This window comes from Notamacropus eugenii, chromosome 2, assembly GCF_028372415.1.
Source record: "Notamacropus eugenii isolate mMacEug1 chromosome 2, mMacEug1.pri_v2, whole genome shotgun sequence".
NCBI lineage: Eukaryota > Metazoa > Chordata > Mammalia > Diprotodontia > Macropodidae > Notamacropus > Notamacropus eugenii.
The window spans coordinates 123,985,516-124,004,135 of NC_092873.1; the positions used below are offsets into that span (position 1 = coordinate 123,985,516).

General features: G+C 36.1%; 1 protein-coding gene across 1 annotated transcript in view; it reads right to left on the reverse strand.

Annotated features, from left to right (window-relative positions):
* The window catches only part of COL21A1 (collagen type XXI alpha 1 chain), a 228,191-nt gene that overhangs the window by 53,090 nt on the left and 156,481 nt on the right, over window positions 1-18,620 (reverse strand). Inside the window, exon 18 of the mRNA XM_072642503.1 lies at window positions 13,790-13,843. Coding sequence (XP_072498604.1) covers window positions 13,790-13,843 — 54 coding nt within the window. The remainder of the gene's footprint in view (window positions 1-13,789; window positions 13,844-18,620) is intronic.

Below are 18,620 nucleotides of genomic sequence, written 5' to 3' on the forward strand. Positions count from 1 at the left end.
GATTGCTTACCATCCCAAGAAGGGAGGGAAGGAAGGATAAAATTTGGAATTCAAAACTTAAAAAAATGAATTGCTTTTATATGTAATTGGGGAAAATAGTGTATTATTTTAAAAGTATCTTGGAATACAGGGGACCCCAAGCATTGTTTCATCACTGTGATATAGCAAACAAAGAAGTGAATGGTATGTTGAATTGCATTAAGAAGAATATAGCTTTCGGGAATAAGGAATTGACAGATTTTTGAGATTTCATCTGGAATACAGTGCTCAGTTCTGGGTACCACAGTTTAAGAGCAGTATTGGATAAACTGGAAAGTTTCTAGAGAAGAGCAACCAGAAAAGAGAAGGACATCAAATACTGACTATATGAGGATTAATTAAGGGAATTGGACCTGTTCAGCCTGGAGAAGAGGTTGGGTGGGTCATAATAGCTGATTCCAAGCACTTGGAAGGGCTGTCATACAGGAGTGATTAGACTTGCTGGTTTTGCTTCAAAAGTGCTAAGTCAGAAGCATAGGTATAAATGACAAATGGCTGGATGAATTGAATGCATAGCCTCTGTGGTTCTTTTTAACTCTAAATTCTGATTCTGTGATGTCTTCTTGATCATTTTTCATACAAATATCCATGATTTTTCCCCTAAACATTCCCTTTTCCAAATATCTTGAAAATGAATCCCTTGGTGTGATGTCCTGAAAATCAAGTAGCCTGAAGCATAAACCTCCTTGGTATGTGTGCTTTTGTAGGCTCCAGCTGTTTCTCCCATCTTTGTTTACTTTATTGTCATTTCTATTTCCTCAAACATCACTTCAAGGACTATAATGTTAGAACTCAAATGTGGAGGCTCCATGTCCATGGTGGGGAAAATAATTTGTTACAGAAATTCTGACAAGTCTTTTCCATTTTTTATCTGCTTGTTGCTCTCCTTCCACTTGCAACATTAAATGTTCTTGGGTAGGCTGGTTTAATTGAGTCTCTTGTCAAGCTCTTTATAAACTGTTCCCGCCTCCACTGTTTTTCATTGTTTTATGAAATGATACTGCTCATGACTTTCCAGTACTCTATTCTGTGAGATTCTTTTGATACCTTTGGTTTAACATCACAGCCATTTCCTGATATATACACTGGTCTTCCACACTCAACCTTCCTTCCTTTGTAACAAAGAAAAATTAAGCAAAATCAAATAAGAAAGATATGGTAACACCCAATAATCTGTATTGAAGTTCATCATTTCTCTATTAAGAGAAAAGGTTTTCATCTTCTGTTTTCTAAAACAAACACTGTTCATTGCAATCAACTGGCACTCTTAGCTACTTTTAAATATAAGCCAAAAACCAAAGTGGAGGGAGTGATGGGGCATGATTTTCTGTTTGCTGATGACTGTGCACTCAACGCAGCCTCTGAAGCTGAGATGCAACAAAGTATGGACAAATTCTCTGCTGCCTGTGCTAATTTTGGCCTAATAATTAACACCAAGAAAACACAGGTGCTCTCTCAGCCACCACAACATCATCCATATGTGGAACTGTCATTTACAACAAATGGAGAAGTTTTGAATGCTGTGGATAAGTTCATTTACCCTGGCAGGGTACTTTCCAGGGATGCACACACTGACAATGAGGTTAATGCATGCATTGCCAGAGCTAGCTCAGTGTTTGGGAGGCTCCAAAGAAAAGTCTGGGAGAGAAGAGGTATTAGACTGACTACCAAACTGAAGGTCTACAGAGCCGTTGTCCTGACTTCATTGTTGTATGTCTATGAAATATGGACAGTCTACCAGTGCCATTGCCTAGAAACTGAATCACTTCCATTTGAATTGTCTTAAGAAGATTCTGAGGATCACCTGGCAGGATAAGGTACCAGACACTGAAGGCCTTGCTCAAGCTGAACTGCCAAGCATTGAAACTATGCTTCAGAGAGCACAACTCTGACAGGTCACATTGTTTGAATGCAAAATGTACATTTACCAAAAAGTCTATTTTATGGAGAACTCACATGGGGCAGGCCATCACATGGTGGTCAGAAGAAGTGATACAAGGACACTGTCAAGGTCTCTCTCAAGAACTTTGAGTTTGACTGTGCAACACGCGAGACACTGGCACAGGACTGCTCAGCATGGGCAGAATTTGTTACAATAATTAATGCATGCCCACATCATAAAGGGTGCTGTGCTCTATGAGCAAGGCAGAATTGAGATAGCACAAAGTAAACACAGAATGTGTAAATTTTGAGTATCCACCCTACATATTCATACAAACTATCTGTGCCCAACCTGTGGTAGAGCATTTTGATCTCATATTGGTCTGATCAGTCACAGTTGAATACACTGAAGCTTTACTTTATCACGGTGATGTCATTTCAGTCCTCTTCAAAAAAAAGGACAACAACCAACTAGTCACTGTGTTTATTGTTCTATCGATTCTGTTTTCTTTACTCTAAACCACTTCATATGAGTCATCATGTCTTCCACTGAATTGTTCATATTTATCATGTCTTGAGTACAGTAATATTTCATAAAAATCATTTATAATTTGTTCAACCATCATCCAAACAATGAACACCAACTTTTTCCAGCATTTTTTCAGTTACCAAAAAGATTGCTCCTACACATAATTTTTTGCTATAAGATTTTTAAAATAAATTAAATTGGTGCCACCCTTGGTTGTCATTTCTCTCTCCTTGGCAAGGAGATACAGTGCTTGCCAACTGAGGCAATTTCTAGGTTCTTATGACATCCTCATTGTGATGATTGCTTCTCATCTTATTAGTAACTTTAGTCAAGGCATACAAGAGGAATAAATACATTTGCCAAAGGCATTTGCTTCCATAATGGAAGATGTTCAGGACAGAATCCAAGTGTTGACTGTGGTGATTGATTCTTACCTTATTAATTTCATTGAGGAATAAAACAGGAAAACACATACATATTCACGTACACATATATGTAGTTATGGATCACATTTATGACACTCTGCAGTGTTCCTGGGATTACTACCACTAAAGCCATCTGCAAACATGACTGCCTTTCTTCCATTCGAAAATTCTGCTGAACATCTTCCAGGATGGTGGCAAACACTTTTGGTAAACATACATACATGTATGTGACTCTGTGTGTATAAATATATATATGTGTGTGTGCATACATTTATATACATATATGTGTATGTATCTTGCACAAAGATGATTAAGAGTTAATGCTCTAGGCTGAAAACTCAATAAAATAAAAAAATTCAACTGAATTACACTTGGAAAACTTTAGTTTTTCCTAATTTCAAATAGTACCTGAAACAAAAAAACCATACTTTTTTTAATGCAAAGAGTCTTCCAGAGAAATTACATACCTGAGAATCACTGAACACCATACTCTCCCAAAATTAATGGAGTGGCAATGGAGAGAAGCATAGAATGTATAAATAGGCCATAGTACATTATCAACAATAATCATTCACAAGAAGTGGTATAAAATATAGCATGTGAGACACATGTACTACATGTCTACAAATGGGTACAAATGGGTAGTCTATGTACCATGGTACAAGTGAAATAAAGGAACCTAGAGAAAGTTTCATAGAATATTGGCTGGATACCTTATATAGGACTGAAGGGTAGATATATATATGAATTGTACAGGATGATAACTTATAGACAGGTTGTCATCCATACCACTTGAGACAGTAGCTACATTAATGAAAATCATAAAACCACTTAAGGATCCAAGTATGTGTAAAGTCATACTATTAACAAATACTAGGAAAGAATTCATCAGATTCATTATATGATTATATAATTATGACTTTATTAACCAACATTCATAAAGATTATGGAAGAAAATTTTGAATAAAAGGAAAAATTATGTTTAATCTAAAAATTCCATTTGCAGATGAAAATTTCATCACAAATCATTCAGTTATAAAAAATATGATGCCTACAAATCCATTTACTTATGTGTAAAGTAAACTGTTGTAGGAAAGAGAACATTATTTGATCTCTTATCCTAAACTGTTTCCCTTATTGTAGACTGCAGCAAATTTTTTATATAGAAATTGAGGAAGAATAGGATGACGTAGTTGACAGAGTGAACTCTTGGAGTGAAAAAGACTGTGATGTAAGTTGCACTTCTGACACATACCAGCTGTGCAACTCCACACAAGTCCCTTAACAGCTCAGTGTTCTTGAAGAACTCTCCGAGACTACAAATTGCAATGCTGATCTGCACTGATAAGCACTTCCTCAATGAAAATGTGTGTCGATGAAATGTCAGGTGTGATTAAAAAAAAAAAAGTTGGGGAAAACACATCAAATGTTATGCCATATAAAGTTATTCACACATCAGTACTTCAAAAATCTGTCATTTCGTCAGTGTGGGGACTCCCACAACTAAACAGTGATCATAGCTCCTCTATAACGTGATTTTCGAGAACTGCTCTGGCCAAAAATGTCATCAACCCCTTGAAATGAGTGATCTTGGCAATCCTCTCTGAACTTTGCTAAAATGATTCTTGGACAATAGATATATAGTCCCTTATCAATATACTTACTACTTAAGAACTTTCCAGTTTGGTAAGACCTTCTAGAACTTGTATTCCACTGGCAGAGGCCTTGAGAACTCAGGGTCATCTCTGTGACCCTCATGATGACAAACTGAAGTAGGATTTCAGCAGAGGATTCTTTCTTTACTTCAAATTGTGCTGAATGAAATGTCTTCCTCTGCTGGCAGTAGATGAATTTTGATAGCAGATGAAGGAACATTTTTATCTTCCATTTTGAAGTTCACTACATGTGTTCAAGTAACATTACATAACATTCTTAATGTTGGTGTAATTGGAAAATGGAGTTGTAGCATCCCTTTCACCTGAAGTAGGATTAAGGAAAAGTGTTATTTATTTGCAAAAGGGAACATGATTTCATAATTTCTTTTTTAAAAGCAGCATATTTTGGATGCCTCACCTACAAACTAGTTTTTGTTTCAAATCAATGATCAGGAAGCCAAGTAAAGGCACCAAATTGCTAGCGAGTGGATGTGGGTGGTCAAAAATTAGGGAACTGCCACACACAACCAATATTCACCTTCCCAGTAATTATAACCATGTCTTCCTCCTGTATAAAACAACATATGGCAAACTGACAGAACCACAGAAAAGACAATTAAACAAAAGCACTGACCTCCCCTCCTGGAGCAAAGCATGACTAAAACTGGGAGACCTAAATACCCTCTCTAAGCAGCTAACATTACACCATGAAGGCAGGCATAAACTTGTGGCCCAGTAAGAATTTTTAAAAGTTTGAGGAAATGAATGAAACAAACATGATAGTGGTATCCAAGAACCCATGTCCTCATCATGCTACATTTATGCCTTAAGGGTACAGATGACAATGAAGCAAGAGAAATGAAATACAACAAATATTTGAAGAGTAAAAAAAGTGAATGAAATATTTAGCTACAAAGTCCTCACTTACCTATACAGATCCAGAGTCCTTTGTCTGCTTCTTCTCATCCACAAAGATCTGCTCATTGCAACTGGTGCCAGGATGGTGAAATCCTAGAACTATCTGATGCACTGTGGCAGCGTACAAAATTTGCTTGAAAAAAAAAATTCATAGAGTGCCAAAGACAGCTGAGTTATGTAAGGATTGTTGTCATGCTGGACCATGCTGGCACCAGCTTTAGCAAAGTGTGGGAGTAAACTAATGCAGATGTGAATAAGATCATCAACTTATTCACTTGCCTTAAGAATACTAGATACAATAGTTATAATGATAAATAAATGGAATCATGTAGGTAATTCGGAGAATTAAAATGTAATAGGAGTGTTGCTATTAGCATAGTGCTTGGCACATATTAAGTACTTAAATGTTTGCTTAATAAATACCTTATCTTTCTATCTGTCTGTCTATCTATCTATCTATCTATCTATCTATCTATCTATCTACTTACTTACCTACTTGTACACTAAAATTCTACTTCAACGCTTGACTGTGTCCTGTACGAAATCAGGCATTCCAAAAGGTTCTGCCAGTGTGAACGTGAAAGGTTTTAAGTAAAGGCTTGGTAACAAGACTGTGCATCCACTGTTGGAATACAAACGTAAATGTGAATACGGTCATAATCAAAAAGCTGGCCACCAAGCTACTGATTTTTTTTGGTCATGGAAACTCGTGAAATCAACAAATATTTATTAAGCACTTGATATGTTCCAGACACTGTGCTAGGTATTAAGGACACGAAGACAGAAAATGAAACAATCCCTACTCTCAAGTTTTCATTCTAAAATTATCTCCTAAGAGAGAGAGAAAGAGAGAGAGAAAGAAGAGAGAAGAGACAGAACTCTTTTTAATTGCTCACTGTGTGTCAGGCACTGTGCTGAGCAATGATAATACAAAATATGAGCAAAAAAATGACAGTTCCCTGCTCTCAAGAAACTTAAATTCTAATGAGGGAAGACAGTCCATAAAAGGGAGCTGAAAAATGAGGGGTGGGGTGAAGGAATTACTCCAGGATATGGAGAGGTTGTGTGCTGTGTTGACAGAGGGCATACTCAGCCTAATGAACTCAGAGGTCTTCTAACTATTGAAGCATGAGGCATTTAAATTATTCCATAAAGAAGAATTTCATGACTGGAATAGCTCAATAGCACTGGAAGAGGTAAACGAGGGGAATAGGGGAATCTTGTAAGTAATGGTCTTTGAAAATGCGATTCATTTGGGATGGTTCATAGCTGTGCATCTGTGTGGAAGAATTACTGGAAGGAAATCTTGATTTCTGAAAAGGAACCTTACTATTAAGGTCCTAGTGATGCTCACTTTTTCAACTTCATTTCTTATTATTTGTTGAGATACATAAACTCTGTATTTAAAAAAAAAACTCTGGTTATACAAATACCCTTCTTTAATGATTAGGTCAAACTAAGATTTAAGGATAATCCCTAAACAAGGAACATGACCAGAAATAACTTCAACTTTTAACTTTTTCATTAATTGCAATAATTCTATTGCTACTCATTAGACAGTTAAAGCTACATAGATGGCAATCAAATTGATAATGACTTTATTATTGTAAAGTAAGTTGGTTTAATCAATGAATAATTTCTTGGCCTTCTGCCCAATGTCAGTCTCAGACATTCAAAACCAAAGATAATTGCATTTGGAATTAAAAATAAGCATATTTAAACACAGTGTAGCTATTGAGGCAGAAGTTTTCACCTTTGTAGCTCTGCCAGAATAATCAGGCAACCATCAACTGTATTTAATTAGTTTAAACATATTTTTTTCAGAGCTTCTGCCTTTCCAGAAAAAGCTCTATAAAGTTTTTGACTGCCAAATCATAAAGCAAATATGGTTCCCATGTACATTTTCATGTGGCTAAATCATTCATCATAAAAACTTAGCACCATCATTCACATGAAACAGAGGAAGTTCTTCATTTAACTCATGACATGAATCAGATGCATTTTAAGTTATTTTTAGTTTTCAACGTTTTACAGAAATGATGTCAAAAACCCCATAGTGCTTAGAAATAACATACAAGGAGACAGATTTTCACTCCAGGAGTAAGGAAGATTTTTATATTCTTAATTATTCTCTTGACTTGGTAGCACCATAGGATCAAAGATCTAAAGCCAGAAAGGACCTCAGAAGCCAGCTAGTCCAAACCCCTCATTAAATGCCAGAGGAAACTGAGGCCTAGGAAGTTTAATGACTTCTAGCAGGCCACAAGAGTAGCAAAACTGATGTATATTCATTAGAGGAGAACTACGCCATCATTCAGTTCCTTTCACTCATTCAGGAAAATTGAATAGTTTTGCTAGCCTGGTTACTTAGTCGTTTATGTTTCTTTGGAGAAACGTGTTCTAACCTTCAAACAACTCACGAACATACTTACAAAAAATAACCCCTTGATAAGTTAGGGAATACATACACAAATATGTATATCTTCACACACGTGTATGTGTATAGATACACATGTGTAACATGTATGTTCTGTATGTATAAAATGTACATAGTATTATATGTATATGTAATTTGTATTTGTATTTGATTTGCAATTACTCAAAGGAGATGGGAGTTGGTGAGACTAAAGATAGGTGTAAAGGTTCTGCAGCCAAAGTGGATTTGTATGCATCAAGCCCTAAGCACTCGAGTTTTCCTATGTTACAATTTTTGCTCATTGCTTCTAGAACCCCACTCCTCATTTCCATCTACTGAAATTGTTCCTTCCAGGCCCAGCTCAAATACTGGCTTTTAACTGCAGGTTTTCCTCAACAATACTACAAGAGTACTCCACTAAACTCCTACTTCTTTTGTGACACCTTTAAAATCCTAACTTCTATGGTCATTATATGTGGACATGTTGGCAGAAAAGCACTTTATTCATCTCTGTGTCTCCCACAGTCTATACATCAGAGCTCTGTACAAAGCAGATAAAATAAATGACTGAATTAATAGCATGCAAATGAAAAAAATCAGAGAATGTCAAATTCAGAAGGATTGTCAGAGGTCATCTAAACCAACTCCTACTTGAGCACGCTGCAACTGAATCCCAGGTTTATACTCTGGAAATTAGGTTGATAGAGAAACAAGAGGCATCAAAGCACATTTATTGTTTTACTTTTACTGTAGAATTTTATTCCTAACTTTAACACCTGTAGGTCCAGTATTTTAATAAGGTAAAGCTACTAACAATGGGGCATGAGTGAATTTGCTAAGTTTAGATACCTGGGCATGTTCTAAATGACTGTACCTGAAACAAAGTAAACTTGAAAAGCATTAAGAATTTTGAGTTTTCATGGTTTCAAAATCTCCATGAGAATTCTACACAAGTCCTATCCCAGCTAGACTTTGCCACCAAGGAATGTAATAGTCAGGCAGGCATCTTTATCAATGAAATGATTAACCAGGATTCTAAAGGACCAGTGATGAAGAATGCTGCCGACCTCTTGACAAAGAGGTGATGAACAAAATGAGACATACGATTTTCAACATGGTTAATGTGGTAATTGATTTTGTTTGATTATGTATATTTGTTATAAGGGCTTTCTTACTATGATTTTTTTTTTTCATTGGCTGTGGAAATAAAGAGAGAAAATACAAATTCTTGATAACTGGAAAAAATAAAACTTGATTAAAACAAAAGAAGAAATAACTGAAAAACCTCATTAGTACAAGATGCCATGGACAGGAGATCCGGAAATCATTCAATGTAATAACAACTGAATGAGTGATTACCCATTAGTATGATCTTGAAATAACAAACAAGATTACAGAAAAGTTTAAGCCAAATCAAGATTTGGATTAAAAAGGCTCTTTTGAGTGGGCCCAGGGGATGCTAGCCAATTTTCTTTTCTCCATTGCAACTACTTCAAGTTTTCAAGAAAGTCTCCTCTTCACCTCTGACAGATGTAAATGGTCTAATTTTTATTAAGATTCTGAAAATTCACGTATCTCTTCATCATCTCAGGCATCTTCCCTTCACCAGAGGCTACTTCTGGAGTCCTGGTGATTAATGATGAGTTTAAGATAAGACTTCACAGATTTCCCAACTGTTCAAAAAAATAAATCTCTCCTTTTAGCAGATTTCACTTTACCATTTTCTAGACTTCAAGATTACCCATATTGGAAAGGATTCCATATTCAATTTATTCAAACTTTTGAGGAAAAACATTACATCAAATGATGAGAATCAATACTTATATCTAATCAGGTATCTCAAGCAGTGCATTTGTAGCAGAAAAAAAGTCAACTGAAAAGATTAAATACATCACATGACCACTTTCAGGCTGTATATAAGCCACATGATTATATTAAAATACTAACATAAGCACAGGGTTGAAAGTGCCCCACACCATTAAGCCTTGACGATTTAACTAGGTGAGAAATCTCAATCCCTCATAGGTGTCAGACTAAAATGCTGTCTGCAATGGAATACACACAAGAACTGAGTTTAGATAGACCACAAAAACTTGGCAATGCCCTAGGCATCACTATAAACCATCATGTGAGTTGAGAAGAGATGGAATTCACGAAATTAGAGACAGTGTTGCTTTCCAACACACCTCTGAGGAGGAACCACCTGGAGGGAAAAGAGAAGCTTTGGTTTTAGCCTTAGCCAGATCTCCTTTGCCTTTCCTCCTCCCTTTCATCAGAAGAAGACTTTACAAGCTTCAAAAGGTCTAGAGGATGTTGGACCACCCACCTGCCTATTGGTGTCCTGCCCAAATACATATTAGGCTCAATTTTTCTACAAAGAATCCAGCAAAGAAACCATACCAAGATTAAGGGGAATGTCTTGAGACCCTTCCCCCCATAAGTAGGAGAAAAAAGGCTTTCAGTAACTAAGAGCTGTGAATTATCACTGCCCAATTTCCTCTAGAATGCGTACACGTTTTGCTTTTTTTTTTTTTTTTTTTTGGAGGGGGATGCTTTGTACCAACTGTTCTTAATGTACCAATTTAGTAAATACCTCTTTCTAAAATGAGCCTGTCTTACTACATCTTTAACCATGAACCTAGCTTATTAGATTTTTGAGAATAAATTATAATTAACTTATTTCAGACCTCTTCTCTTTGATATTTGTATTTTTCCCTCAGGGATCTCATATATGCTTATATTTTTTTATTATTACTTCACATGGATAATTTGGAAAGTTATAGCACCATCTCCTTCCTATCCAGAGCTCCAATCCTTCACTCTATGGTAGGCAAAGTGTCAAGCTGGTTAAGGACTAGAGTGAAAGAGCTTGAGCACAGAGGCTGGTCCAGGCTCCAAGATATGTAGGACCTTCTCAAGCTTGAAAGAGAGGCAGATAGAATGACCAACACAGAGACCCAGAGAGACATTGAAACCAAGAAAATGTGAGCATTTACAAAGTGTTTACTCTGTACTAATCACTGTGCTAAGTGCTAGGAATAGAAATAAATGAAAAGTAAATAGTTCCTACGTTCAAGGAGCTTACAATAGAATGGAGGAGGACAAAATTTTATAAAGGGGAATTGGAAAGGGATTAGAGAGGAAATCCCTTATACTGGTGAGAAAGTGTAGCAGTTTGGAGTGTCAGCTGACCTGGAAGTGATGCATGTATGTCTCCATCTCCTTATGAAATGGCAATCCTGGTCAGGGATTCACTAATCAGGAGAATAGACTTAAGACACAGGAATCTCAGGCTAGGCAAGGCTGCTGGTGAGTATGTAGAATAGTCTGGAGAATTAATTACTTTAAAATGCATTATTACAAGCATTTTATCTCAAGGTAGAGAGAGAGAGAACAGAGAGGAGAAATGAAGGTCCTTTATTACTGGGCCTGAGTCATGGGATTCATCAAGTACTAAAAGGAGGAAGAGAGTACACCAAAAGACCACGGCAATACAGAATCAACAGAGGCCAGGTCAAGAAAGCCAAATGATTAACCAAGTCATTATCATGCTAGCACAATAGTACAGTTACTGGAATGAAAGAGGAATGTGTTCCCCTTATCCAACAAACTTAGAACGACTTCAATAGCCTGCTGATGCCAACCCCTCTTAATTCTGATGCCTTCTCTCTTTTAATTATTTCATTTTTTTATAATTCATTTGCACATATTTGTTTGTTTGTTGTCTCTCCAATTAGATTGTCAGTCCCTTGAGGGCAAGGACTCTCTGTTATCTCTGTTTGTATTTCCAGCATTTAGCACAGTACCTGGCACAAAGCAGGAACTTCATAAATGCTTACTGACTGACTGCTTGGATAGAGCACATGCAAGATCATGCTACTATCTGTCATTGATACCACAATGAAAAAGCCTGCCAAATCCAATTTTTTTTCCCTTGGATACCACTCCTCTATTTATCTTCCTTTACTTGAGGGAAGTAAGCTCCTTGAGGACAGGGAATAGTTCCTTGCAAGTATAGTACCATCTGTGTTTATTACATATAAGTTTTGTTTACCATGTGCTTAGTCCAAAAACCATTTAATAAATGCTTTTATATTCATTCATTCACCCATCTGAGACAGGCTGAGGGCTGAGAAGAGGTTAGGGAGGATCGATGGCAATCAACACCACAAATGGAACAAACTAGGATGTGGGCTAAGTGATTATAAATTCTTAAATCAAGAGAGGAACTTTGTGGAAGCTCAGGAGTATAGGATATCTTTAAGGAATTGTATAACAAGAAGAGAAAAGAGGATAGCCACATGGCAAGAATGAGGAACAAGCAGATTGTTCCACTGCTATCTTAGACCTTGGGAGAAACTGAGGAAGGCTTTCCAATATATTGGATGGGCATCACCCCCCATCCCCCACAGTGAACTTTTGGTAGAGTGTGGACAAGCATCCAATAGGATGGAAAGCAGCTTATGAATCAATGAATTCATGGATCCATTTGAGTAGTTGGAAAGGAAGTTGTATTCAAGGTATGCATGCACAGCAAACTTGGTCCCTATAGTTTTAAGCTAGAATTATACAGGCTCAAATATAATACTAATATAAATTCATTACTCTTTGACCCTGGGAGACAATAATGCAAAGGGAAAGGGGTCTTCGAGCAACAAATTCTTCTATTATATTCTGAACATTTCTATTTAGATTTCTTGTTCTTACCTCATACTTAACAAGTATTAAACTGAATGCATCATTTCATCCTCTAAAACAATAATTCTTCCTTCTAACTTCCTTATTGCTGCTACTAGGGCCATCATCTTCCCAGGCTATAAATGTTGGCAGCATCTTTGATTCATCTTTCTCCCTCTTATAAGACATTATTCTCTAAGTTCTGTCATTTCTTCCTTCACAATTAATCTTTAATCTATCCCTTCCTTCCCATTCCCACTGCCAACAGCCCAGCTTAAAGCCCATTTGCCTAAAGGCTTGACTTGCAATAACTTCTTAATTAGTTTCAAAGCCTAATCTCTTCCTCCTACAATTCATCCTTTTTATTGACAATATATTAATTTCCCCAAAGTACAACTTGCATCAAGTCACACCCATAACTCAAAAACTCTTAACGGTTCTGTGTTGCTTATGGAATAAGTTAAAACCAACTGGCAAGGCTTTAAGGCTTCTCATAATCTAATCCAATTCCAGTCTTACCTTTTACCAGTTCCCAATATAAATCTTCCACACCAGTCCAAGTACCCTGCAGTAAACTACTGATACCCAAATGCAGTCTACTTTGGTATCTTCTTTAAAGATGACTAAGTAGATTAAGCTCTTTCCACCCCCTGAAATTCCCTACTCTACTGTGATCTTGATGAATATATTTTTTTTCCTGAGTAGATTGTGAAATTCTTCAGATTGTAAGTAGTGTCATTATTTCTTCTTTTTCCCTAATTACACCTGGCATGATGATAAAGAGAGTGATAAATGGTTGCTCAATATAGAATCAAAGAATGTTTGAACTATTAATGAATAATTTTAAATAAATGACATTTGTTTAGGACTTCATGTCCTCTACATTCACAGGGTCATAGAATTAAAAGGAATCTGAAAGATAATCTCATCCAATTCCATCATTTTGCAGGTAAATAAATTGAAGCAGTGAGAGGTTAAAGTGACTTGGCTTAATGTTCTTTTCACTCTACCACACTATAACATTACCTAATTCTCAACATATTTTGGTTGTTAAATTAGATGAGCCATTATTTATTATTTATTTACAGAATGGGGAAACAGTCCGGTAAAAATAGCCTATTAAAAATTACAAATTTCATTTTAACAGAGCAAAATTATCTAACCAAAAAATTCCAGATTATTCAATAAAATAATAAAACAGTAACAAATAGAACCTTGATATACAATAGATGAATTCAAAGGTACTCACAGGTTCTCCTCGCTGACCTTCTGGTCCTGGAGCACCTTGCTCCCCTGTCTCTCCCTTCGAAATTATATGACAAAGGACAAAAAGAAAAATCATTTTAAGGTATTGTTTTTTAATGATGTGGAACAGAGAGTAACAAATGATACAGTATTTTAAAAGCCTATTAGAATTATCTTCATTGACTGGCTTATACCGACAAAACAAATGCTTTTACAACAAGGCAAAATTACTACATTTTGAATATCCAAATTACTATTTAATATCATATAGTAAACCAGATAATTAAATTAATTAATGAGGAATTGTGGTTATCTTTATTCAGATTTCTGAATGTTAATACAATGAGCCACTCTTTGTTTTCAACGCAACCATCACAAATACTATAACTAATTATACATAATTCACCTTCAAACACATCCCTGTCTGCTGTCCCTCATGTATAGCACTCCATCTCTCCTGTTTGCTTGTAGAGTCTGCTCTCTATCCTCCTCTTCCTCATACCTTAGCCTCTTAGACTCCATAGTTCTCTGCAATGCTCAGATCAACATGAGGTCTTTCCTGATCCCTTCTAGCAGCACAGTAGCTTCACCTGCAAATGTCTTACCACTGGACTCCAATGACTGGAGGAGAGAATGAGGCTGATGACTTTACAAAGCTCTGCCTCATTTAAATCCAATTCACACGTCAGGACATCAAGCCAACGATGTGCCTGGTCCTTCCCGAGATTGAAGGCTAAACAACAATAACAATGCTTCATTTATGTATTTATTTTGGATATGTTTTAAATACACTTAACACACATTTTATTTTTTTTTGTCTTCTCCCTGAAATAGGGCAAACATTTTGAGAGCAGAAACTTTTGCTGTTGTGGTCTTTGTGTTCCCAACCCATAGTAGGTAATTAATAATCTGTTGACTGATTGATAAACCAACTTTATTAATTCAACTAAATTCATCAAGCACAAAGCACTTATGTTATATAGAAAGCAAGACACTCTGCTAGTGGTTGGGATAAAAACAACAACAGAAAAAAAATTCTATCCTTTGGGAATTCTCATTCTATTTACATATAAAAGTAAATTCATAGAATGCATAAAAAATACCAAGAGATTTCAATATTAAAATGGGGCGAGGGTCAGGAAAGGCCTCATGATCAGCAACTGACTATAGATATCATATTTGCTTCAAAGTTTATTTTTCTTTGACCTAATTTTCTGTGGCTCCTCAAAACAGCATTTTAATTTTTTTAGCATTTTAATTTTTAAATGGTTAATTAAATATGAACGTCAAATGAGAGACAACATGACAAAACATATAGAAAACTCTCCTTAGTGCCAAAAAGACCTGGATTCAAGTCTTTCCTCTGACATATGCTAGTTGCGTGATCCTGAGTAAATCACTTAACATAAGCAATTCTCTAAGGCTCTAGGGTACAGAGAAAGACAGAGAGGTTTCTTATCCAGGAGTTTCCTATATCTATGAAATCATAGGTCTAATCTTTTTTCCCTATTAAGACAATGCCACTTTCATTTACTCTTGATGTTCTAATTAGATACTAAGGTTTTGATGACTTACCACTTAAATTATTTAGAAAATTCAACTGATCAATCAATCAACAATTATTAAGTACCTAGTATGTGCCAGGCACTGTACTAAGTGCTGCAGATGCAAAAAGAGGCAAAAGACTGCCCATGCCCTCAAGGAGTTCAAAATATAACGAGGAAAACAACATGTAAACAAATATATGCACACATAATAAGAAAAATAGGAAATAATTTTAAATTAAATAATTAACGAGTAATAAATAAATTAAATAGTAAATAATCAAATATAAATTATAAATAAAGAATTCAAAAGAATTAAAAGAAGGAAAGATTAAGAGGGGTTGGAAAAGGCTCTCTATAAAAAAAAGGAAAGAATTTAGAGGGCTTAAGAAAGGCTTCCTATTTTTTAAAAGAGGGAAGAATTAAGAGAGGCTGAAAAAGTCTTCCTGAAATAATGGGACTTAACAGGAGATGAGGAAGTGAGAAAATGGAGCAGAGGAAGGAAAATGTTCTGGACATGGAAGACAGTCATTGAAAATCCCCGGAGTGAAGAGAGGGAGTGCCTCATTTGTGGAACAGCCACGAGGCCAATGGAATGAACAGTACTTATTAGGGAGTAAGAGCCAAGAAGAATGCAAATGAAGAAGGAGGCTTTTAATATTGTGGTGAGTCATGGACCCCTTGGACATGCTGGTAAAGCCTATGAAGCTTTACTCAGAATGAATAAAATAAAATAGCTCTGTCATGTGCCTGTGCGCCCATTAGAACAGAAGCTCCTCCAGGGCAGTGGCAGTCTTCCTTTCTGCTTATATGTACATTCCCAACACTTAGCACATTGCTTGGCACAAACTAATAAGTCTTTGCTGTTGTTGTTTTGCCCTTTATTTTCCAAGGGGACCGATGACATGATGGGTGATGTCTTGACTTGCAAGTGCATTGGATTTAAATGAGTTAATATCACAAGGTTGTCAGCTTCAATCTGTCTTCTGGAGTCATCGAGGTCCAGTAGCAAGATAAAAATCAAGACAACTGGTGATGGCCCAGAATGCAGTGGCATCTTTGGTGCAAAGACCTTGGAGTCTTCGATGCAGGATCAAGTTCTGAGTACCCCACAATAAATTGTTCTCATTTATCCATTCCTCAACAGTGTAATAAATGAATGCCAGTTGACTGATTGACTATATAGTTTTACAAAGAAACCAATTATACTTAAATAATTACTAAAATACTTTTTAAAAAAAGTTCAGAGACTAAGCAAAGCACATAGTTAATTTAGCATGGGACTGGTTTTCGAAACTATAATAAATATTGCTACTTTATATTGCAAAGCTAAGGGAATCTACATGAACTTTTAAAATAGTTCCTATCACTTTCATTTTGATGAAATTACTACATTCAGACTATTTCTAATCTTCTTACTTTGCAGCCATATATATATACATGACTAAAATGAATTCCCTAATGATTTAGGGCATTTCATTTTGAGTTGAGAACTGATCAGCCTTGCTCACAAATCACTGTAGTCATTAAAACTATCCTCAGGAAAAGGAAGGACTTTGAAAATAAAATGGCAAACAAACAAAAGTCCACACACTAAAAATTTCTTAGAATTATGAAAGTCAGCAAAAATCATGTTCATTTGTCCATTTTCATTTTGACTGGCAAAGAACAGAGATGCAACATGCCACTCTGTCTGCAAACAATTATGTCATATTTGTTGCAGGCCAAAGGAAACTTTATTTGTTTGGGGTTTTTTTTGTTTTCCCTAGAGGGAGTGGGGGAGATAGAAAGAAAAAGGAAGGTACTTTATCTTGAAAATACCTTATGTACCAGAACTTTTTTTTAAAGGTCATGAAAGAAAATTTATTCAAATTAAGCACCCTTCTTGAAATAAGTTTACTCATCAGACAAAAATTTTTAACAATTTAAGCCTCAAATGGAATGTTTTCAGAACTGTATTTCAACAGTTTCATCCTTACAATTTCATATTCTCATCCAAGTACCAAGACAAGAATTGTAGAATGGGAAGGCCCAATAAATTTTAATCAAAGCAAGTATTATTGTTTTAAAAGCCCATTTAATCCAGCTGCATCCGACAACAACCACATCTCATTATGGAGGAATGGATTTTCCGCCTTTCATGGAGGCTTTATGGTTCATTCTTATGATAAAATGCCATTGAAGCTGAACATTCCATCTGGTCCAACTGTATTTACAAACATGGTATGAAAGTTTGGAGACTGGGGTAACTGAATAATGAGTTCCTGCAAAATGACTGAGTTGGTGAGAGAACAGGGGCAAGTTTCTGACATTCTCATGATTCTATAAGAACAAATATGAAACTATGAAAGAAAAGGAAATAACAGAAAATTTGGATAAATCAATAAGAGCCCTTGTCAGGAATCGTTTCATTTGAGAGCTAAGCTTTTAGAAATAAGAAATCAAAGCACCCTGGCAAGAACTAAGGTCTTAGGTACTAAAGGAACAATTGCCTCATGCTGACTCATTTTGGGCCTATTTTATTAATCATGGCTAGTTAACTGAACAATTAACATGTTCTGGCCACTACTACCTGCAGGTGAAACCCTTAACATTAAATTCTCTGCAGGCAAAATTATGTGTTTTCTAAAGAAGAATTAAAACACACACAGACACAGACACAGACACAGACACACAGACACACACACACACACACACACACAGACACACACACACACACACCCTACCTCAGAAGTAAAATTATAGATTTAGAGCCAGAAGGGACATTTGAGGCCACTAGCTCTAACCTCTTCATTTTTACTCATAAAGAAACTGAGGCCTAAGGAAGTCAAATGCCATGTCTCATATGACATAAGTATTGAATGGCAGAGACAGAATGTAGACCCAGATCTTCTGACTCAAAAACTACTCTTTCTACTGTGTCATGATCTCTCCCTTCTATTTGTGGGTATTGCTAATTTAGGATCATCCAAAACCTGAGAAGAAAAGAAGGAAGGAAGGAAGGAAGGAAGGAAGGAAGGAAGGAAGGAAGGAAGGAAGGAAGGAAGGAAGGAAGGAAGGAAGGAGGGAAGGAAAAATATTCCTTTCTTCTTTTACTTCATTTTTTTAGTCAGCTAATTTTCCCCCCTTTCTTTAACTGACACATTCAAAGTCAAGCACAGTTGAGGTGAAAAACACAAACCTATTGAAACCAGTTATATTTGCCTAAAATGAAATTTGGAAGATACAGTTATGACATTATGAAAAGTAATACAAAGATTGCTCTTCACATGAGTGAGAAAACCTGGATTT